This window comes from Peromyscus californicus, unplaced genomic scaffold (assembly GCF_007827085.1).
Source record: "Peromyscus californicus insignis strain IS unplaced genomic scaffold, ASM782708v3 Scaffold_19__1_contigs__length_69161282, whole genome shotgun sequence".
Taxonomy (NCBI): Eukaryota; Metazoa; Chordata; class Mammalia; order Rodentia; family Cricetidae; genus Peromyscus; species Peromyscus californicus.
Window position 1 is genome coordinate 8282608 of NW_026294491.1, and position 23771 is coordinate 8306378.

Genomic DNA, 23771 nt, shown 5'->3' on the forward strand with positions numbered 1-23771 from the left:
GTGGCCTTGTTAGAGTAGGTATGATCTTGTTGGAGGAAGTATGTCACTGTGGGGGCGGGCTTTGAGGTCTGCTTTGCTCAGTGTGACAGAGTCCACTTCCTGTGGCCTTCTGATCAAGATGTAGCCAACACATGTCTGCCTGTACACTGCCATGCTCCCTGCCATGATGATAATGGACTGGACCTCTGAACTGTAAGCTGCCACCTCAATGAAATGTTTTCCTTTATAAGAGTTGCCACTGGGCGGTGGTGGCGAATGCCTTTAATCCCAGCACTCAGGAGGCAGAGGCAGGCAATCTCTGTGAGTTCAAGGCCAGCCTGGCCTACAGAGCGAGATCCAGGACAGGCACCAAAACTACACAAAGAAACCCTGTCTCAAGAAAAAAAAAAAAAGAGTTGCCATGGCCAGGTGGAGGTGGCATTCACATTTAATCCCAGCACTAGGGAGTCAGAGGCAGGTAGATCTCTGAGTTTGAGGCCAGCCTGGTCTACAGAGCTAGTTTCAGGACAGCTAGGGCTACACAGAGAAACCCTTTCTTGGAAGAAAAAAAAAGAGTTGCCATGATCACATCTCTTCACAGTAATAAAAACCCTAAGACACCCTGTCTCGAACAAAAAACAAAAACAAAAAAACAAAACAAAAAAAACCCAGAACCACCCTGTTTCATGAACTCTTTCCCTGGGGGAACACAAACACCCTTCTGACCCTCCCCCACCAGACAGGGCACCAGTGACTAGAGTCCAATTCCACCAAAGTCTAACTTGGGTACCGGTGAGCTTGCTGGGCTTTCCTACAGAGCATGGGTGACCCCAAAGCAGCCACAGCACCACAAAGTCCCACCTGGCATGGGTGACCCCAAAGCAGCCACAGCACCACAAAGTCCCACCTGGCATGGGTGACCACTTCCCCTTAGCAGAAACCCTTTCTCCCGCTATCCCGTCACTCTTCATGCATTCTAGCCCCTCTGGAGACCAGGAGGCTGTGTACAATGAGGGCAGTCACATACAGCTGGCTGGGAGGTACAGGGGAGGGTCCAATGTCACCCCCACCCCTCCTCCTATGGGGGAAGGTCAGTAATCAACAAACCTGATCCTGACAGTTGCTTGCAAGTGGTCACAGCTGCTCTGATGAAGCCAACAGTTGTCATGCTCAGAGGATACTGTGCTCTACAACCCTGTCTTTTAAAAAAAAAAAATCCGCCGGGCGGTGGTGGTGCACGCCTTTAATCCCAGCACTCGGGAGGCAGAGCCAGGCGGATCTCTGTGAGTTCGAGGCCAGCCTGGTCTCCAAAGCGAGTACCAGGAAAGGCGCAAAGCTACACAGAGAAACCCTGTCTCGAAAAACCAAAAAAAAAAAAAAAAAAAAAAAAAAATCCATGTGTCATCCTGTGAACTCCATTCATGTTCTTTGAGACGGTCTCCGTGACCTAAAGCCAATAAGGTTAGACTGTCTGTCAGACAGCCCCAGCGATCCTCCTGCCTCTGCCTCCTCAGCACTCGGACTACAAGTGGGCACCACTGTGCCCCTCTTTTCACCTGCTGGGAATCGAACTCGGGTCCCTCAGGCTTGCAGAGCAAGCACCTTACCCACGGAGCCATCCTCCCCCAGTCCTCCTGTGATCATATCTGATGGCAGCTGACAGGAAAGGGTTGGATGTGGGAAAGAGATGAAGAGTGTCTGGGGCCAGGACCTACCTTTCCTTGCGTACCCTTGAGGTGACGCTAAATAAGGGAACTCGTGGGTGAGGAGGGATGCTTGTAGGGACAGTGGCAAAGGGATCTGCAGGGCTCCAGCCATTTCCTGATGCCCTAGGCCTGCTCATGTGGCAATGGCTCAAACTCTGCCTCAGGTACCAAGGATCTGGGTTCCCATCTGTTCCTTATGTCACTTGGAAATGTTTCCAAACACTGACATCACTGGCTGAGTGACAGATTTCTGCTGTCATATGACTGAAAGGGAAGTCCATCTCCCCTGAGAAAGGTTCCCTCACCTCAGCAGACCCCACAGGGATCAACTTGCTTCCAATACCGAACTCAGCACACATGAGCTGATGAGCTTTATAGACACTCACAGATTGTTGGTGGCAGGACCCACCCCACTGGGGTCAGCTGAAGCTCCTACCCACACCCTGCCCCTCTCCACCATTTTAGGGTACCCCCTTATCCTCCAAAATGTCCCCATCCAGTCTGACTTGACTTCCTAAAGAGGTTGCTCCATCCTAGCCCGGGATGGTGGAGCTCACTGGCTCCTCTGCTCAGGTTCTAGTAGTGTGTGAAAGTGTGCTGCCCCAGCAGGGGACAGATCAGGACACGTGTGGCTCCTACAGGCCTTAGGCACCCACTAAAGGAATGTCCCCAGGGGCTTCTAGACCAGATGTCACTGCCGCTGAGGACCAGGACTGCCTCATGTTGGCCACTCCCAGTCAGTGCCTTGAGTCCTCTAGAAATGGCCACCTGCAGCTAGAGGTCAATCATGTAGGAAAAAGTGTGCCTGTGTGTGTCAACATTTGTACACATAACACATTTATCATTTTAACTATTTTAAGTACAGTTCAGTAAGAGTTGTCTATACTGCTATGCAGCCATCACCAGCCTTCCAGAACATCTTACCAAACACCTCTGTGCCAACACGGATTCCCCAGCCTTCAGCACCCCCCACTCTGATTTTGCTCCTAAGAGTTGGAAGGAGTGCTTGTTCCGGTTTCAACTCTGTTTTTCTGCTAGAACAACCCCATCCTAGAGCAACTTAGGGGAAGAAGAGGTTAGGGACAACCAATACTCATAGGCAAAGTCTATGACCTTGGTTGCCTTCCAGATCCCTCAAGACCCCAGCCGTCTAGGCCCTCTCTTTCCCTGGGGCCACCCCATGCCTGCAGATCCTGTCTTCTCGTGTACCCTGGTGGCAGTGTATTCTGTGTAACTGTGCAGCCATACCTTTGTGCCATTATTATGTGTCTGTCGTCCAATTCCTTTGTGAAGGCAGCCAGGGCTGTTGTGCCACACAAGGCCCCAGAAAGAACAGAAAGCCAGCAGGTTTAATGCTCAGTATGACGATACAATGTAAAATATCTCGTAAATTTTATATCAATTACATATTGAAATGATAGCACTTTGGCCATGTTGCTTTAGTTATAAAGGTTATGAATTTCTCCTGAGCTTTTGCTGTTTAATATGGTTCTGAGAGCATTCGATCACACGGTGTCTGGCATGTGTGGCTCACAGCATGTGTCTATCTGGTAGTGCTACCAACACAGCCTGCAGTTTGACCCTGGGGGACTGGAACACAGGCCGGTTTAAACATGGGAAAGGGCAAAGTGAGGTAGAATGACCCCAGGCAGAAGATATGACCAGATGGGAGCAGATGTGGATGTGGCCCTCAGCTAGTCACATGGGATGACACACACTGAATGTCCACACAGGCAGGCACATACCACAGAAGCCCGGAAAAGGCAGCACCTGGGAGCCGCAGCCCCCTCATCCCGGGCGTGCCTCTAGCTCCTCCTAGTGGCAGAACTCAGCACTGCGCTTGCAAGAAACAAACCAGGCTAACAAAACAGACCAGGACGATGCCCAGGAGCTGAGGGAACACTAAGAACAAAGTCAGCAGAGAGGACACCCACAGGCCAGAAGCGAGGCAGTGAAGCCTGAGGAAAGAGATGACCACAAACTCCCAATCACTGTATCTAAGAAGTCAAGAGCTGCAGAAGACATTCAACAACGGGATGTCCAAAGTTCAGACAGTAGAGGCTCGGAGCTCACACGGCTGATCAGAGTGGAATGTGGGCATAAAGGAGAAATGAGGCCAGAAGCCTTTTAGGAAAACCAGAGAAAATCCTCAGGCTCTAGGACTGGATGAAGACTTCTCACACTGAGCATCAAAAGCAAGACCAGAGTGCTGGAGAGATGGCGCACGGAGGTTCGACTGCCAAGTCCACTCACACAGGGACCTGAGCACCTGCAGAATCTGGGGTATTTTGCTATGCTGGAAGTGCTGGAATCAATCTCCTGCAGACATTGATGGATAACTCTGTACCCCCCAGAAACTCTTCCCTGTGGACCAAACAGCAGGAACCTGAGTGCTCACAACACCGTTTTTCCCATCCAGTGCCTGTGGACAGAGCATTTTCATAGATGGATCACTCAAGCCATGTGCAGTGTGTACATCTCAGAGGCGTCAGCCAAGGCAGCCGAGTACGAGAGGGTAAGTGGAGGTCAGTCTGGCCACCAGTGTCTGCAGGCACAAGGGAATGTGGAGTCTCAGCAGCTGGCAAACGCCTACTCCTGAGGGCACCTTCATGTATGTGAATCCAAACAGTGAGATTCTAGCATGTATATACCTTCCACAGGCACTTAGGCTGTGCCCCACAGGATTCCATTTTAATGAAATAGAACTATGAAAACCACCAGGTGTAATTATCAATAAGAGGTGGGGCAGAGGACAGGAATGTCTCTCAAAGCAAGACTTAGAAACAGCAGTGGAAATTAGGAATGAAGATAAGCTTTAACGGGCTGGAGGAGTAGAGGCCAGATCTAAACTGACGGACGAGAGGCTCTGTGCCACTGCTGGATGAGAAAGGCTTCCACAGTACCTGGTCCAGGGAGCAGAAATGTCTGGGAAGGATTAAGACAAGTGATCTTGTTGGAGGTGTGTCACTGGGTACAGGCTTTGAGGTTTCAAAAGGCTTGTGCCATTCCCAGCGGGCTCTCTGCCTCCTGCTTGTGGATGGAAATGTGAACTCTCAATGGCTGCTCCAGCCACCTGTTGCCACGCCTCCCCTCCACCAGCATGGACCCCAACCCTCTGCAACTGTGTGCCCAATTCATCTCTTTCCTTATCAATCCCTTAGTCAAGGTGTCTGTCTTATCACAAAAGAAAAGTAACTAAGACACACTGCGGCCAGGAGGCTGCTGGATAGCCTCACAGAATAAGGCATCTCAGAGGAAGTGGGGTGCTGCTGCCAGAGGGGAAGACACCCTGGTTAACTTTATCAACTCAACACAACCTGGAATCATGACACCAACTGCCTAGATCAGACTGGCCTGAAACAGGAGTTAAGACACAAATCCTCTTAAATATAGTATGGGAGTCTACTCAGCATGTAAGCATGTAGACTAGCCTAGCAAGGGCTTGCAAGAACAAAGCTATGTCCCCAGCCTAGGGGGACTAAGGGCCCTAAAAGTGGGGCCAATTACAGGCTCAGAAGCGATGTTGGGTCTAGGAACACATGGCCCCCTGAAGGTTGCTTGCATCAAGCCACAGGCCATGGTGGCCCAGAGGACTGTTGCTTTGCAGGCACAGGCTCTACCTGGCCCACAGGCAACAAATGATAAAAGGGCTGTGTGAACAGAGTTGTCTCGGCAAAGCTGTATTCCTTGACCCTCAGCCTTGAACTTAAATAGCCATGTGATGCTTCTCTTTTGACTTCTTTCCAACTATTTAAAACCACAAAATCCTTCTTAGGCCACAGGACCTAGCCCACCGCCGCCCAGTTTGCAGATCCTTTTCTCTGGGACCAAGCACCTCAGTGCTCATGAGGCAGGACAAGGTAAGTTCCTGTTGTAGGAGAGCATGCCCTGCTCCATGTGCACCGGCCTGTCTCCAGACTGACCTTGAGGAAGAAACAAAGCACTTGCTTACAAGCAAGGCAGCATAGCTGCAGGTTCCCACATGGTGGCCCAAGAATGACACTGTCTTCCTCTAGTGCTCTCCATCTAGAGACAGACCTGAGGAGCCCGAAAGGTCACCCTTTAGGCTAGGCTGACTGGCCAGCAAGCTCCTGCGACCTGCCTTGGTCTGCAACTCCAGTACTAGGGTTACAGGTGTGTTCTGTATGTATGGGTGGGTACTTGAACTCGGGTCTTCTGTTTTCACAGCTGCTCTTGCTCATCAAGCATCCCCCCAGGCCAGGACTGTTTCTGCTGGAGCTGGTTTGGAACATCTCATGGAAAATAGGCAGAGCTGGGTGACCCCTCTAATTACCATGAGCCATGTCATCTGAACAGCATACACATGTTGAATGTCATAAGACCAGCTTTGGAGGCCGCTGCTGAACATTCCAGAAAGCTGTGCAAAGTTTGTCTTTATTGATGCTGTGTTCAGTTGAGTCCCTGCTGTTCTGCAGTGTGTGCAGAGTTCAAATCAAAGCAATGGACCCACAACATCACCAGTCACTCCCTGTAAAACAAGGCCTGGCCAAGGTCCTGGCCCATACGCCCTGAAGCAAGGTCTGCTTCAGCACCAATGCCATGCCTGCTTCCCTGGCATGTACATTGTACATGCAGCTCTGCTCGGCCCGGACTGAGCCCCTCACCGTGTGTGGCTCTGTGAGTACAGAGCACCAGCACCAGCTGAATCTGCCCCACAACAGCAAGCAGCCACGTGTGAGCCCACAGCAATGGCGTGGAGGCAGGTCCTGCCCACAGGCCTCCCTGGAGAAGCTCTGCAGACAGCACTGTGGGCACTGACAGACGGACGTGGTGCTGCAGGTCAGTGTCTCCTTCAATGTGAAGGTGCTTCCACACCGCTATGGAGTAGAATCATTAGCTAGGCTAACACACCGCATGTTTCCCTGCAACCAGGAGGCACAGACAACCAGGAGGCTGTGACAGACCATTGTGGAGCTAGTGGTGGGGACTGAGCTGCCATGACCTCCCTCCTTATGGATGAGCCAGGCAGGAGAGAGAAGAGAGTGGCCCTGGAGGCCTCAGGGCTGAGAGCTGCTGCCAAGCCAAGGTCAGCAACTAAGGGCTGACTGCCCTGGGCACGCCTTCTTGGTCTGTTCTGGGGACGCGGGGAGGGGGCTCCTTTGTCGCTTCTTCTTCAGCTGCTGCTGTAGTCTCTCCTCCTTTTTCTTCAGATAGGAGGTCATGTTGTCAAAGGTGGCCTTATAAAGGCTGCGGAAGCCATCATCTGCACCAACAGAGCCTAGGACAAGGACAGACGCCAGATGAAGTGACTTGGAACATGGCCCAGCACTATTTCTTCACAGGATGGCCTTGAGGAGGCTCATGTGACCCTAACACCTGGGATCCACATTTGGGCTGGACCACAGACTGTGGTGAAGGGGAAGGGAGTAGGGACAAGGTCTTGGCTGACATCTTGTCGGCTCCTTCCTGTTCACTGACAAAGCCGGCTGCAGGTCCTGAACAGGGGGTAGCACACAAGTGAGGCCTCAGTCCTCCAACCACCTACTGAGCAGGGATGGAGCCTGCCCCAGTGGAACCTGAGACCAGCCAGTGTCGGTCAACATCAGTGGATGGGTAGGCAGCCTACAGGGCCCACAGGAATGACAGCAGGGTGTGGCTCTGGGTGGTGACAGCATACAGACTTCCTTGTTAATCTAACATGCTACTGTTACAGCCCCTCAGCCAGGCTTACCCTAGTGAGGCACACCCCAAGGACAGTCAGCATGCATGCCAGAGAGTGCCCCTGTGCCACCCTACCTGCAGGTAGGTGTGGTCCCCTGGCCTCTAGCAGCCAAGGCAGTGCTCAGGACACTCAGGCTAGTGTGGTTCTCCCTGCCTTACCCATATCTTAGAAGTGAGCCAGGCTCCGGCCTGAGCCTGCACCAGGTAACCCTCCACAGAAGCAGACTGAGCAAGGGCCCCCACAGCCCAGAGGGCAGCCCAGGCTGAGAATGGGGAACTACAGTGGGAGGCCAGCAAGATGGCTCAGCAGGAAGGGCCAGCCGCCGACCCTGACAACCTGAGTTTCATCCCACACGAAAAGATTCTGAAGAGGCTGTCTCCGAGACACAACGATTACACTTGAAAAACTAGTCAGGAGTTCCTAGGGTGACCAGCCCAGGTCCACCCTGAAGGACTACTGCAGAGGCCAACTGGGCCAGAGGACACAAACCTTTGCCCACTTCGCCCTGGCTACTTTCATGTCAACTCCACAGAAGCTGGAGTCATTCTGAAAGAAGGGACTCAACCGAGACAGTGCCCACTAGACTGCCCTGTGGCGAGTGAGCCTGCAGGCTTCAGAGGGTGTTTGGATCACAGCTGGCACGAACAGCCCTGAAAGCAAGTTTCAAATCGGATCCTGTAGACTTTAGGAACCCTAACTTCTACGGAGAATTTTCCGAGTGATATTTGTTTCATAAAGGACCAGGTCTTTTAAGGGTGCTCCTACCTGGGTGAGCACTCTGTCCAGTAACTACAACAGCGGACACCTGGAAGCTCCACCCCAGCAGCGACGGAGCGCTGGACTTGCATGTCACTGCTCCAACCCCACGTCCTCAGCTGTTTCTCAGCTGCGGCAGCGCTCCTTCCTCTAAGCATGCTAACCAGCCTGCAGCTGCGTCTTATCTGCACTGCAGACCTAACAGAGTTCTCACCTTCCAGCATGGCCCAGCTCTCACGGAGATGGCCGCACAGTCTCTGGGTCACAGCACCTTCAGGAACAGCCTGCAGGTGACAAGCAAGCAGGGTCAGGACCAAAACCAGAGCCCAGAGATGGCAGGCAGAGGCCTGGCAGGGCCGTCCGCAGGCACAGGCTCCCTCTCTCTAAGGCTAGTCCTAGAAAAGCCTTCAGCCCAAGGAGCTGAGCACAGGAAGCCAAAGCTGGCCAAGAGCTCCTGGTGCTGTCCCACCTCACCCACTGCCTCAAGGGATGTCCCCACACTGCTGCTTCCACCCCACCAGTACTCAGCAAAGCCCCTGGCACAGGGCCTGCACCCTGGAGAGCACACCCACACCAGGCCTCATGCTGGCTTCACCAGGATGGGATGGGCTCTCAGCTAAGGATCCATCACTAATGGCAAATGAACTCCCCCCGGCACCAGGGAACCACTGCCCAAACCAGCAGGGACAAGCTGACCAGCACTCAGTCACAGCTGCCTCAGGGTACAGCCTTAGGACCTAGATGTGATCAAACTGAACGGTTCAAGGCTGTAAGAACATCACAGCTACCATCTACCAAACCCCGCCACCCCCACCCAAACAGCAGGCTCAGAACATGGAGATGCTGCATACTCTCACCTGCCACTGGCCACCCGCAGGCCTCCAGAGCACTAGGGGAGTGTCATGACAGTCCTGCAGAACCCACAGCCCCTGAGTCTCCTCAAACACGACATCCCACACTCGATGAGGGAAAGTCAGCTTCTGTCTGAACCCCAGCTGCTGTCTGCTGGCATCAAGCTGGAAGATGAAGACCACAGGAACGCTTTCCAGGAGAGAGAGACTAGTCACCACTGCAACGACGGGCTCCCGGCCGCATTCCCCAAAACACAGCTTAGCACCAGGCCTGCCTCGGCAACCTTAAGACCCTACGCCAGCTGAGCCACCCAAACCCTGGGAGATGGCACGTGTTTGCTGGCTTGAGTGCTGGGGCGACTTGTTTTACAGCAAGACTAACCAGTACAGGACAGAGTAAAGCGGTCACTCCATCCAAGTATATAGACCAGCGGGGTTCTCAACCTGTGTGGGTCACGACCCCCTTAGGGGTCAAACGTCCCTTTCACAGGGGGTGCCTAAGACCGACGGAAAACACAGATGTTTATTTACATTATGATTTGTAACAGTAGCAAAATTATAGTTATGAAGTAGTAATGAAAATAATTTTATGATGGGGGGGGGTCACCACAACATGACAAAGGTCGCAGCATTAGGAAGGTTGAGAACCACTGGTCTAGAGAGGAGGCCAGCCTCTGAAGCGTTTCTCTCCCTTCTCCAGACCTATATTCTCACTTCTAAGGAGAGCCATCCTAGAGAAAATGCAGAGCACCAGAGATCTGCCCTGGCACTGAGAAAGGGGAGGACCACCCCCTCAATGACAGTCTACCCCTCAATCTGCCCCATGGCGTCAATTCTCAGGCAGCTTCCAGCAGGATCAGTTCTGAGTGGAATTGGCCTGTGGAACCTCCTGCATCTGTTCCGTCACACGCGAGCTCCCAGCTACCCTTTAAGCCACTTAAGTAGAAGGGGCTACGAGAGGACCCCAGCCCCTCCCTGAAGAGTACTCGGCAGAGTTAATGCCGACCATGTTTTCATCATTTGAAGACACAGCCACAAGCCACTGACGGTGAAACTTGTTGTCTTACCATTCACACAGAAGCACCACACAGCTCTCTTGTCCCCAGAATGCAATCCTGGATGCGGCCAACCCCTGCAAGAAAAAGCAGCTGCTTAATCAGGCTCTGCTGCCAGGTCACCTATGCCCTTCTCAGGTCAGCAGAGGGGAAGGTAACAGGCACCATTGTTCCCTCAATGCCAACGCAGGACCAAGAGGACCCAGGAACATTTTGGAATCAGTAGGAGGGTAGCAGCTAACACCCCTGTCCTCACACGACAGAAGTGTGTGTGACTCTGGCTCTCCTTGCAGACCTGTGATCTGCCTCCAAAGCAACAGAATAATTGGGGAAGAGGGACTGTAATCAAGAGACAACGGGCCTATGGGTTTCCATGCTTCCCAGGACAGGGGGTGATACACTAAGAAGCTTCTAGAAGTCCCAAGTTTCATGACGTGGAAAAAAGCACCTGCTGCTCTTTGGCTGGCCTGGCAAAGGGCAGACACCATGCCACCCATTTTTAAGACAGCTGAGCAACCTGGGAACATCCTTGATGCCAGAAAAAGCATGGGTACAGCAGGTGCCAAGAGGCACTCCATGGGCACAGAGAATGCTGGGGTGTCCCCCAACACTGACGAAACACAGGTAAGGCTCTCTGCCAACATCATTTTTTCACATTCACGTTTGCTTGGAGGCTCCTGTGAGTCAGCCTCTGTATACATACAAAGTGAGATGTGATCAGGCATCTTCAAAACTGGAGATCCTGGGTGTGCTGCTCCCAAGTTGAAAGAAGTCAGACACTGACAGAGGACTTCCCCCCAAGCACAGCAGTGGGAGGTGCTTGGCAAGCACTCCAGCACCAGAGATGAGCACGGAGTTACCTTGTGGCCTTGATGCTCTGCAGGCTCCTGCAGGCTGGCCAGGTCACAGCACTGCAGCTGGCGGCCACTTCTGTACTCCCAGAGTCGCAGGGTGCCATCCTATGCACAGATGGAAGGGTTAGCATGGGGGCTTGAAAGACCTGCCCCAGAAGCAAGAAAGGGGAGTGGAAACACAGGACATTGAGCATGGCTGGGTGTGGCCAGCATCACCACTGACATCTGGCACTCCCTTATCTCCCTGTAAAGTACCGTGAGCTAACCAATTGTGCCATGGAGCACCAAGGAAAGCTTCTGTGAAGACAGGCCAATCAAGACACCCTGCCCATGGCACAGTGGACCAAAGAACCAAGATGGCCAGATTCCATTACTAAGCAAAGTCCACTTAGAACTCCTGCTGTGCTGGATCCAGGCAGTCGAAAACACGTGCACACAAAAACTATATACACAGCTGTGGAGAAAGGGACCACTCCAAGAGCCAGGAAGAAGCTCCCTCTAGTGGCCACCACGGACATACTTGGTACCCTAGCTGGGGTCAAGAGGCTGGTGGCTATTCTCCTCCCAGCAGTGACCACCCCAGCAAGCACAACACTTACCCCAGAGGAGGAGAGCAACAGCTCAGGATGACTGGGCACAACAAAGATGCGGCTCACAAACCTGTGGGCAGCAAAGAGAAGTCACCGGAACATGAGAGGGAGTCTCCCCCTGCTCAGGAAAGGCAAACACTGCAGACCCGACCCATCCCAGCAGGTCTGAGGACATGGCTGGGCACTTTTGAGTCTCCAACACTACATCTGGACCAAGGGAGGCAGGGCCCAGTTCTGCTGGAGTGCTGCAGGGCACGCAGCTCTTCATGGGGTGCTACCTCACTCTGCCCACACACCTGCCTCCATCCAAGATGCCTACATTCAAGTCACCATGAGCCTTGGAGGCAGGGCACAGGGAGGAGGAAAACCACTGATTTGCAGTCAGAGCAGACCCAAGGGACCTCTACGTGGCCAGTCCAGTACCGGTGCTCCAAGGAACACAGACTTTTTGTTTGTTTTTCGAGACAGGGTTTCTCTGTGTAGTTTTGGTTCCTGTCCTGGATCTCACTCTGTAGACCAGGCTAGCCTCGAACTCGCAAAGATTCGCCTGCCTCTGCCTCCCCAGTGCTGGGATTAAAGGCGTGTGCTACTGCCACCCGGCCTAGGAACCCAGCCTTCTATCCACCATTCTCAACCTATCACCATGGCCTCTAACTACACAGGACAAGGACAACCACTCTGCCACCCACACTGCTGCCAGAAGTGCACCTGAGCAAGCTGGCTCTCAAGGAATCCCACCCCTACCCTGCAGGCCTCTGGCCATGAACATGGCTCCAGCACCTGCCACGAAGCAAGGCTGCTCTTCTGCCAGCTCTTACCAGAGACCAAGTCATCATTCACAAGACCCAGGACTCCTATGACATGTTGGCCTGGATGGCTCCCTTCATCCCCATCAACCACCACATCAATACCAAGCCACCACCCTACAGCTGGCCTTTGACCAACAGTTGCCATCTCTTAGGGTGCCTAGGTGTCTAGTCTTAGGTCACCCAAGAGGAATAACCTGTGAGCACTCTACAGGCCCAAGTCACCCCAAGTTCTCAGCAGGTAAGTGGGAACTAGTCTCCACAAGCCTGAACTGAACAGAATCGTCATATAAAAGGCCACAGAAGAGTTTCATCTCTGGCACTGCAGAATCCAAAAGGCTAACAGGAACTGTTCATACTGATGTCACGGTATTCAAGTGACAGATTCGGTAAAAGGTAGAGGGAAAAGGCCCTCAGGAAGCAGGCAGCAGAAAGTGAGGAAGAGGGGCAGAGGGCTGTCTCCCAAGCACCGCTCCTGTCCCAAGAATCAACACCCGTCAGGATCCTGAGGCGGGAGTGTGCGCAGCTGGGCTGAGGCTCAGCAGAACTCACCGTGACAAGGACATAACTAAGGGCGACAAAACTCAAGGCCTGGAGGATGGGACAACTAGGAGCCCGACTACACTGTGGTAAGGTACAAGCTGAGTGACACCAGCCTTCTCTCCAGGGCGAACTTCTACATCCCACTCAAGGAACTAAGAACCATGGTTGCTCAGAACTGAATTTAAGTCCTTCAGGTTTCCCACTGTCTGCAATAACACCCTTCCCGATCTGAACAGCACACCATTCATCAATGCCAAGAGAGCACAAGCGGAGACAAACCCTGGGGGTCCAGTCACTTAACTCCCAACAGCCCAAGTGCCTAAAGAACATTCCTCAGCCTCCTCCCGACCATCTGCAGTGACCAGGCCCTGGACACCGGGCCCAGAAAGAGTTTTCAGCTACCAGGCCCTAGTTACAGCACCCAGAAAGAGTTTTCAGCTACCAGGCACTCTTCACCGGGCCCAGAAAGAGTTTTCAGCTACCAGGCACTCTTCACCGGGCCCAGAAAGAGTTTTCAGATACCAGGAGTCACCGGGCCCAGAAAGAGTTTTCAATGTGAGATTGCAGAAATGGGCTGAGGAGCAACAGCCCAGGAGGTAAGACCAGAACAACTGCGTCACATAGCCTACAGACCTAGATGTCCGCAGCTGTCACACCTGAGGGAGCCATGGGCCTGGTAGGGACTTCTGAGCCTAAGTAGCTCTTAGCATGGAGCTCCTACCATCCACCAACAGCCACCAGAGTCCTGACCCACCCTCATCCATTAGACCCAGACTTCCCTGACTGAGGGGGGGACAGGACTGCACTTACTCTGTGTGTCCCAGGCAGAAAGCCTCGATGCTGTGCGGAGCAGCAGCCCAGCTGACCCGGATCTTCTCATCCCGGTCCGCAGTGAGCACAAATTGGTCATCAGGACTCATGGCCTACATCACCAGGGGTCAGTAGAAGAACCACCACTCACTGGGTGGCCTTGCAAAACACCATGAGACTGCTTGGATTTTTGAAGGCCTCTTTCAGGGAGCTGCAGTACAGCTTGAAAGAGCAATGGGAACTTGCGGGGGACAGAGGGTCCCCAACAGAGCCCAGTTCATATTTCTCAGCTTAAAAGAGGGCCAGAGTCACACTTCTATACACTGAGACCAACCCCAATGCCACTCACCCATACCTGCTGCACACCCCCCCCTCCATCCTCCACACTGTACAGCAGCAGCCAATCATGCCAAGCACTGCGCACAGCCCTTGGTTCCACCCCACCCCAGTCTATCCCAGTTCTACAGGCTGGAGGCCAGGGCCCTGACTAAACCCTAGGAGGTGAAAGAGGGGAGACTACCCTGTATCTTGTTATATACCTCCCTACACTGCCTGGAATGCACTCCACTTCACCTGTCAATGCCATTCCAAAGTCTCCTGCTCTGGAAGAGCCCCATGTTTCTTCCCTCTGTCCTTGACTCTACAGTGGCCCCTTTCAAGCCCTGGTTGGAGCAGACAGTGTTGTGTGTGTGTCCCACATACCACATCTAGCAGCATGGAGAGGTGCCCAAGTTCCAGCCTGCCACGTCCATCAGGCTCCAGCACTGAGAAGGAGTAGACATCTCCAGACTTGTCAGCCACCAAGACCCGTTCCTCCGAGGCTGTGAAAGTCAGGGCAGTGCACCTCCGTACCACAGTCCTGCAGAACCAGAGAGGTGAGCTGGTTACTGTCCAAAGTCGGCACAGGCCCGCCATAGACCCTCATACCAGACAGACGGTCCCCAATTTCAGATGGCTTGACTTAAAATACTTTGACTTTACCATAGTGCAACTTTACCACACCCCCAGCTCTCACTTGTAGTAATCACTTAACTCCAAGTAATCAGTGGGACTGTAAAGCAGGCCTTCTCTTACAAGGCTTTGCTCAGCTGTGGTTCTGATCACATCTGAAAGGTGAGGCTAGTCTCAGATGCTCCACAGTTCTGGGGTAGTCGATTGCATTTTTTTTTTAAAGATTTCATTTTATTATGTGTATGAGTGTTTTACTTGCACATATGTCTGTGCCCACACATTCGTGGTACCCTCAGAAGCCAGAAGAGGGTGTCAGATCTCCTGTTACTGGAGTTGCAGACTGTTGTGAGTCACCATGTGGGTGCTAGGAATTGAACCCAGGTCCTCCGGAAGAGCAGAGCCAGGCAGATCTCTAAGTTTGAGATCAGTGAGTTCCAGGACAGCCAGGGCTACACAGAGAAACCCTGTCTCAAAAAAAAAAAAACAAAACCCAACTGTAAGAATAAAAGAGACAGGCAGGCAGGCAGGCATGCTGGCATGCCCCTGTCATCCCAGCACCCCGGAGGCTGAGGAAGGGGACTGAGAATTCCAAGCCCGTCTCATGAGGACTTACTATAAAACACCTCCAGCTTGGCTGTACATTTGAAAAGCTCATAATAAAAGGCTGGGGAAATTGTTCCCTACCCCAGGACCTTTGTTGCTCAGGTGAGGAGACAAGGGCCAGCTACGCTACAAAGCACATGCTCTCTGGAGTCAAGCCCTTGCGTCTCCCCACCCTGCAGGACCTACCTAACCCACCCCCCGACCCACCCCACCGCCTGTGACTCTGCTGCTAGGCCTGTACTACAGTCAGGAAGCCCACAGGTACTATCAGGCTGTTGAGCCCCTCATACCCAGAGCAGTGTGGCCACAGGCAATACAGGGCAGCCACGGGACAACCTGAATCCCCAGTAGACGGTACAGGGACAGTGTGGTGCACCACCTTAGTCTGTCAAATTCAACCCACCCACAGCAATCTTGGCCCAGGTCCCCTAATAAGTGCCATCCACAAGCTGATTCAGTTAAGTGGCAGTAGTTACAGTTTCCTCCTCTCCCATACTAGGGGATGGCAGCCAGACCCACCCCTATAATTACATACCATATCCTTCTGCACCCGCCATTCTCTACGAGACATGCTCTAACACTGCTCACTGCAATGCATGTGCCCTCCTCACAGAAGCTCCATTGCTGAGGAGCTGATGCTGGGGCAGAACAGGACCCACACACTCACAGCAGCAGGCTGGCCATATGTGGGCCTGAACCAGAACCTGAAGCGTGAGGATAGTGTTCCACACAGCCAAGAGAGGAAGGACTAGGCTGCAAGGCTGCTCCTCCTCCACACAGCAGTGCAGCTGCAGAGGGTACAACGGAGAACAAGAGAAAGACAACTGGGTTCTGGGGCCAGTGACTCCAAACAAAGGCCTGAGCCACCTGACAACCGAGTCTGGGCTAACGGCTCAAGGAGCAACTGCAGCAAGCACGAGCTCTGCACAGCGGTCGAGACGAACCACCCACGGCAGGTAATACTCGAGGACTCCAGGATCCCACAGCCGCACAACCAGATTCCTGCAGGAGTCCTCCCATGTCCACTGCTGCTACCCAGCTCCAGGCAGAAACGTCCATGCTGTCACCAGCCTCAGACTGTACACAGAGGCAACTCCGGGAGGGAAGGTGTCTGCTGTGGGTAGCGATCTTAGAATTCGGGCCCAAGTCAGGTCACCAGACAGGACTGTGCGCAGGGCAGGGCACTCCAGGAACTGAGGCAGTAGTCCCACCGACCCCTAGACTATGTCATGGCAGGTGTTGGGCACTTCCCTAACCTTCTGGTCTCAGGTTTGTAGTCAAGAGCCCCACAGAACAGTGAGTACTCTCCTCTCTGGTGGGTTCCAGGGGAGGGGGAACACGCTGGTCTCTGCCAAAGCATCTCACTGCTGAACCCTAAAGCTCCCATTTACATAGGGCACTATCCCAAGCCAGTCTTCAGAGCCACGCTGCTCAGGTCCTGCCAGGTCCCAAGGGTCCCAAGTGTCACGACTGTCTGGCCATAGCTGTGCCACACTCACATCCCCAGCAGCCCAGCAGAGTGAACTCAGCCTCTGTGTGTTGCTACTGCTTTCTGCAGAGCACTTGCTGGGAGGGTGCGACTTCACACGCAAGATTTCCCATTCATAAAATCACACATCAAAACTAAAGGTTCCACCTGCCCCTCCACCTTCAGCTGGCAACCATGACCTCCAGCACAAAAGGCAAAAAGGGCCTCTTAACCCACCCAAGTGGTTTCTGTGGCCCTACCGCTCTGAACTACATCTGAAAAAGATTCAGTGTCACTCACAATTCTCCCACATTAAGACTGAAGGCAGAAGCCGGGCAGTGGTGGCACACACCTTTAATTCCAGCACTTGGAGGTAGAGGCAGGAGTTCGAGGCTAGCCTGGACTACAGATGAGTTCCAGGACAGCCAGGGCTACACAGAGAAGCCCGGGGTCCCTGGTGGTATGTGGTACACACAAACTCAAGTACATGTGACTGCTGGAGCGGGTTGCACGTCAGGGTATAAAGGGCGCTGCTCAAGGGAGCGGGTTCATCAGATCCCAAGGAGATCTGTGCCCACAAAGTAAAAAGCCACTAGCCTGTGAAGTGTGACAGCCTGCAGTGTGAAGGGGAGTGAGCACCCCCAACTCCCACATGCCTCCTGCCATCTTGATCAAACTACCTCCCACACTCTCTTCTCTTCCTCACGCTCATCCCCCACAAACCCTGCTGTCAGATGTCCCACCGGACAGAAAAGGCAGAACTTTACCTTGCCCTACTAACTTCATGAACCTATAACTCTAAAGGAGTTGTTTCCTCAAATTTGATTTTTCTAAAGAGCTCTTACAACTCAGGAGAAAAAATCTGGAAAGTCCTCCCACCGAAAAAATGAGATACAAAAGGAAGTCCACAAAACATAGGCAACTGTCCAGTGTGCAGAAAGCTGCATTGCACTGCCTTACAGGCAGTGAGATGAGTGGATGAGAGATCTGTCTATCAGACATCAAAGATTTGAGACTGTTAGGGCATAATGAGAAAACACATGGAAACATGGAAAACAGCTCAGCTATTAAAGAGAACTTGCTGCTCTTGCAGAGGACCTGGGTTCCCAGGACCCACATGGTAGCTCACAATCATTTGTACTCCAGTTCCAAGAGCTCACATCCTCTTTTGGCCTCTTCAGGCACCATGCATGCACTCAAAGTACAAACAGACAAGCAGGCACACACACACACACACATACAAAAATAAAAAAAGTATTCTCAAAAAAATTCTTACACTGGGGGAGATGAAATCCAACGCCTCACACATGCCAGTGAGGCACACATCAGCCCTAAGAGACACTTTTAAAGCAGAGGAACACAGACACAGCACCTTAGGAGGGCACTCTAGGACTGCAGGTCTAAATGACAAGTGCAGCCCCTCTTACCTGCAAATACTTTGGTAACTTCTACACATTTACTCACAGATGCAAACATTACATCTGTCTATCCATTGAGGTGCTTTCTGAAGTGGCAAAATGTAAGAGAAAAATGTCCATTAACAGAGGGACATTAGGAACATTACTGTGGGCTCACCCAGTGCTCAATATAGCCACAGCAGCTCCCAGGATGCTACCTCTCCGTGCCTGCAGCCTGCACTACCAGATGCCACCCTCTAGGCCACAGCGACAACATCTCATTCTCCCACCTTCATCCTAGAAGGCACCTGAGTCTCCCTGTCTCGTCCCCTAGCTGTGCTGTTGGCCTGCTGCCGCATCTAAAAGGGAGGGTCAGTGGGCTATCTGAGCCTGCATCTCCTGCTCCAAGTGCAGTGCACAGCCCAGAAGCACCACAACCATGTCAGACAGCTGACTCATACACTAGGGACTGAGGGGACAGGCCAGCAGGGGAACATGTTCTGAGCACGACGGGCTCTACCCACAGCACCTAACAAACAGAGCACAGATCATCCCAGCCAAGGCCGGCACATCAGAGCCTGTGCTGTCATGGTGACCAGGTGATTCTCGTGTCCACATCTGCACAGCCAGAGTCGTTATTCTTCAGAAGGGTCACCAGTGCACTCTTTCAAAACCTTGTGTGCATAAGTGTGGGTTCCTGCATGTGAATATAAGCGTGTGTGTGTGTGTCACAGCAGATATGGGAAGGCCAGAGGACCACCTCAGGCAGCACTCCTTGTCTTCACCTTGTTGTTTGCCACTGTGTATGAGGTTAGCTTGCCTGGACTTACCTCCATCTTGCTGGAGGAGTGCTGTGATTACAGAGGCATGCTCTCTACGTCCAGCCTTAAGTGGGTTCCAGGATAAAGGCACTTGTTGCCAAGCCAGATGACCTGAGTTCTATCCCAGGACCCCATGGCAGAAGGAGAAATAACCTAAGTACATATACATACAGGCATATATATGTAGGTACACATGTTCATGCGCACCACACACCAGCACACACAAATAAGTAAAATTAAAAAAGAAAGTCAAGCCGGGCGGTGGTGGCGCACGCCTTTAATCCCAGCACTCGGGAGGCAGAGGCAGGCGGATCTCTGTGAGTTCGAGGCCAGCCTGGGCTACCAAGTGAGTTCCAGGAAAAGGCGCAAAGCTACACAGAGAAACCCTGTCTCGAAAAAAAAAAAAGAAAGTCAAATTTCTGCCGGTGAATCGCCTCCGTCTGTGGGAGGGCCTGAGGAAGCCTGGCACAGGAGCGTCCTTTTGTTTAATTTGTTCTGCTCTGTTTCTAAACAGTGCACATCTACTATCCATCTGAGAAGCAAAAGCACACACACTGCCCTCTAAAGATAGGCAGTGATTCAGGCCTCTATTTTTAAGCCGACGGGAAGAGGGCAGAATGATGTTCCTGCTTTTTGTTTGTTTTGTTTTTGTGAGACAGGGTTTCTCAGTGCAGCCCTGACTATCCTGGGACTCACTATGTAGACCAGGCTGAGATCCACCTGCCTCTGCCTCCCAAGTGCTGGGAATAAAGTCATGGACCACCACCACCTTGCATGTTCTTGCTTTTGAGGACACCTAGAATCCAGTTTATTTCACTCATCTCTAAAAAATGGAATGAACTAAAAATGTAAACGCTCAGCTGAAGGCCCTGAACGTCGGTAGTTCAAATGCGGCTCCTGCAGCTTACTTGACTGGGTGAATGCACAGGTTCCCTCGGGCTCCCATGCTTGAGTACTTTATGCACAGCAATGGTATGGCTCCAGAAGCTATGGAACCTTCAAGAGACAGGGCCTAGCTGGCAGACATAAGGCCACAGGGCAGACCCTGAGAGACACTGTCCAGCCCTGCTTTCTAAATCCTAACATACCAGTAGGTGAGTAAAAAATTCTGGGAGCTCTGCCCACCATGCTTTTCCTGTACCAGTCAACACATCCCCAACATTACCAGCACCATGCCTGTTATGATGGTGTGTCCCCAAAAAACCAGCCAGAATAAACCCTCCTTCTGTTGAGCTGTTCCTATTGGGCAATTTGAAACAGCAACTAGAAAACTAAGAAAGTCAAGCACAGATCCACCAGCAGCTGGGGGGATAGGGAGAGGGGACACACACACACAAGTGAGGCCTGGCTGACTCCACTCCATGTGCTGATGCCACAGAAGAATTGGAGATTCGGGAGACCCAGATCATCTGCATTAGAAGGTTTTCGGAGCCAACAAAAATGTAATATGCCCAGCACTGTGTGTGCCACAGTGACACCCACCTCCATTCTTGGGGACAAGGTGGCACTGGGAAGAGCAGCATCTCAAGGAAACACTGTCATACAGTCTCCTCCTCCTCAACATCATCACCAACATCTTCCCCCCATAACCATGGGCCCATGTCTCTCCCTGCACCTTGCCTTCAGAAATGATGGTTACAGTTTGAGGAGTGATGCAGAGTACTTATGGAACTGCTGGAGAGAAGACCAGAATGCCCACCTGCGCTCCTGCCCAGTTGTTCATCTCACCCTACATCTAGCCTGTCCTTCATCTTCTCCTCAGACACAAGAGGACATACCCCACCACCTAGCTTACAAATGTGCAACCCCACTTCCACTTCCCCAAAGCCCTGACACTCTCAAGAGTGTGAGCTAACAGTCCTACTCCTGCTGGGCAGGAGGCTACACAACGTGGAGAGCAGGATGGCAGGATGGCACGGTGGCACAGTATCTCAGAGTATCCACACTGCAGCTAGGGGAGCATCTACACAGCCTGGCCCTGCCTTTCCCAGCTGAATGGCCTGAAACTGGCTCCTTACGCTCACACCACCCAATGTGGGAGAGCAGGCCCATGCCACCTTCACATGCTGTTAGGGTTCAGTCAGTCAACACACGTGACGCTCTGAAATCAGTGGCTCACACACAGCTGGGACTTCCTGTCAGCTGCTTGTTACAGTGGTTACTGTCACTACTGATAATGACATGCAAGTACAAGGAGTCACAGGACATCTTAATGACCCAATGTTAGCATTTCATACCTGACACTCAGACATTGCCATGGTTTTGTACGGAAAAGAATCAGACGCTTACTGTCATCAGTTAAAGCAAAATAGCTGCCAGACTTGGAGAAGGTGGACGCCAGGATCGTGTCACTGCCCTTGTCTGTGGGCTGTCCGTCCTCCCTGCAGAAGGGCGGGGGAGAGAGGAAAACGGTCAGGCCTCACCTGTGTTGCCAGGCATGTCCAGTCTAACGCAGTAAGGGCGAAGATGAGTGGTCAAGCGGTTCACGTAGCCAGAGCATAACGACAGAACAGGGGACGTTCAGGGAACAGCTCTAATTTCACAAGCGTGAAACTAACTCAACTGGATCTCTCTGCAAACACGCTAACATCCCGTGGAGGCTGGAAGGACACTCAGCAATCACATGGCCTAACCCTCATAGACGAGGACTAACCCAAGGCTAGAGGCAGGGACCAATAATATTAATAACAAACTGAGTCACAAGACCAAGCTACCACACAAAACCACACGCTGCTGCATATCCTTCAATTAGCTAATTTCCCACACCTGCCCTCAATGCATTTTTGAAATGGTCACTATTACTTTAAGGGGCCATCGACAAAAATGATTACTAAAGACACTAAAAGTATTTGGGAGGGCCCTAAGTATTCTAAATTTAAAATTATTTCCATGTTTTTTCCTGAAATGGAACTTAGCCTAGCCCCACAACTAGGAAACTGCAGTTCCTGCCTGGCTTCCTGGTCTCCCCATCAAACCACAAGCGAGCACGCTTCCCCACCATCTCACCCTTTATCCTCTGGCGCAGACTTCTCTGCAGCGCTGCAGTCGTATGTGAAGATGCAGTCATCGTCACTAAAGGGGAGACACAGGAGTGGGAACTTATTAACACACAGGACTGTTTCATCGTCACGGAATTACGGGTTTTCTCCATGACAGAAATCAAGGACTGCCATCTGCTTAACCTCCTAATACGCTGCATCAGGAACAGTCAGCATGGTTCTGCTCCCAATCAGTTCAGCCGGGTATGGTGGTGCATGCCTGGAAACAAAGTGCTACTCTCCTTTCAGGCACCAAGCTGTTGATTCTAAGAAATTATGTTCTGATGTTGTTTTCAACTGGGCTCTGCTCCCAAATTTAAAACAGCTGAGGCTGTCCTTACACGGTTCAGAAATATGTCTCACCTGCTAGGGAAAAAGCCCTCATGAGCCCCAGGAGATTAGATTCAGGGTTCTTATAAGAATCACCCACTTTCCCTATTATAACCTAAGCTGCCTTCTGCTGCTCTGACCCTGCACCCTAGGACACTAAAGCATCTTGTCCTAGTGACAGCCTATAAAGTGGCTGCACCAAAGACTTTTCCAATTAAACACTGAACTGAAGAAAGAAAAGTCATTTTCTAAGTCTGAAACCTTGCTGGCCACTAGCATTCCCCCAAAGTCACAACAAACTGAGGAGCACTCGTATTTTTCAAATGTCAAAGTACCAAAATTAAATGGGCAAAGAAAAAGAAGCCAAAACGGACTGCCACTGATTCCTTGGGTTCCTGGGTCACAACTACTTGCTCAACACTCACTGATTTAAGACTCCTTTGACCGAGTACTACGGATACATAAAGACAGAAGTAACAAAGCAAAATCAGTGGTGTGAAGGACCTCTAGGGAGATGCCCACTTCAGGCTGTGCGTGCATCCTGGGTTTGGGAGGTGTCGGGTTAGGAACCTAAAACTCCTGAAGAGCAACTAGAGCCTGGCTGCTGGACACAGACAAGAGAGAGGAAGCACGTTCTGTGCTCAGTGAGAGCCAGCAGAGTTCGCTAATACATGACTCTCATCAGTAAGGTTCCAAGCAGGTCAGTCTCGAACACCAGGACCCTAAAAGTCTCGCCTACGCGACATCCACGTGACCCGGCCCTCCCGACGACGCGCAGGCGCCGCAGAGTCCGGAAGTGCTCCGACTCTGAACGGAGAGAGCGCCCCAGACCCACCGTGCAGGTCGTGGGGAGCTGGGTCGGGGTGAGGGGACTCGGGAGGACAGGGAATAATCCGGGAGGAGGCCTCACACGGGACAGCGGCGGTCCGACCCCGCGGTGGGCCAGCCGCCCTCAGCCCGGGCCTCTTTTACCTGCTCGCAGTGGAGATGGCCAGGAACCGGCTGCCGCCCCGCACCACCAGCGTCTGGCCGCACAGAGCCAGCCCCGCCGAGCTCGCCATGGGCCCGCCCGCGGCCTCGGCACACGTGCGGTGCACAGCACCCTTCCTGCTGGCGCCGGGCAGTGACGTCACTCGGCGCCAGCGCGAAGGGCGTGCCGGCCAGGAGCATGCGCACAGGGAGGGGGGGTCTCCTGCGATCTGAGAACTCGAGGGCGTTGCTGCTGTTGAGGTCGGTCGTCACGCGCCCCTATGTGCCTTTTGTATTGATTAGCTTTTCCGACCGCCAGGTTAGGGGGTTCTAGGGCTTCCTCTCGGACAGAGCCTGGTACCCAGTGGGTGCCGGTAAAAAGCTGCTGAATGGCGTCAGTGTGCGCGTGTGGCTGTCTCAGTTCAGTCAAGGCAGATGTCGCTGGAAATGTGCTGCTTAGCCTCCTCGTGTAGGACAAAGACGCCTTGAACCACAATTGTCAAACGTGTTTAACGGTGTGCCTCCTCCGATCCCCTAAAGACTCATTACATCCCAGTGACT

At 52.5% G+C, this 23771-nt stretch overlaps 1 protein-coding gene across 2 annotated transcripts; it reads right to left on the reverse strand.

Annotated features, from left to right (window-relative positions):
* Positions 1-6062: 6062 nt before the first annotated feature.
* Positions 6063-23370, reverse strand: Wdr4 (WD repeat domain 4). 2 transcript variants are annotated; one of them, XM_052744510.1, is made up of 11 exons: positions 23214-23370; positions 21880-21945; positions 21111-21254; positions 14336-14492; positions 13634-13746; positions 11484-11544; positions 10891-10989; positions 10043-10107; positions 8982-9165; positions 8339-8408; positions 6063-6924 (listed from the first exon to the last, which is right to left on the reverse strand). In XM_052744510.1, the coding sequence occupies exons 1-11, from the start codon at positions 23300-23302 to the stop codon at positions 6734-6736; spliced, it is 1239 nt and encodes a 412-aa protein (XP_052600470.1). In that variant the 5' UTR covers positions 23303-23370; the 3' UTR covers positions 6063-6733. The 2 variants fall into 2 exon arrangements, with proteins under 2 accessions (XP_052600470.1, XP_052600471.1); XM_052744511.1 differs by lacking the exon at positions 23214-23370 and having other exon boundaries at positions 21163-21254; positions 21880-21901.
* Between the last annotated feature and the right edge of the window lie 401 nt (positions 23371-23771).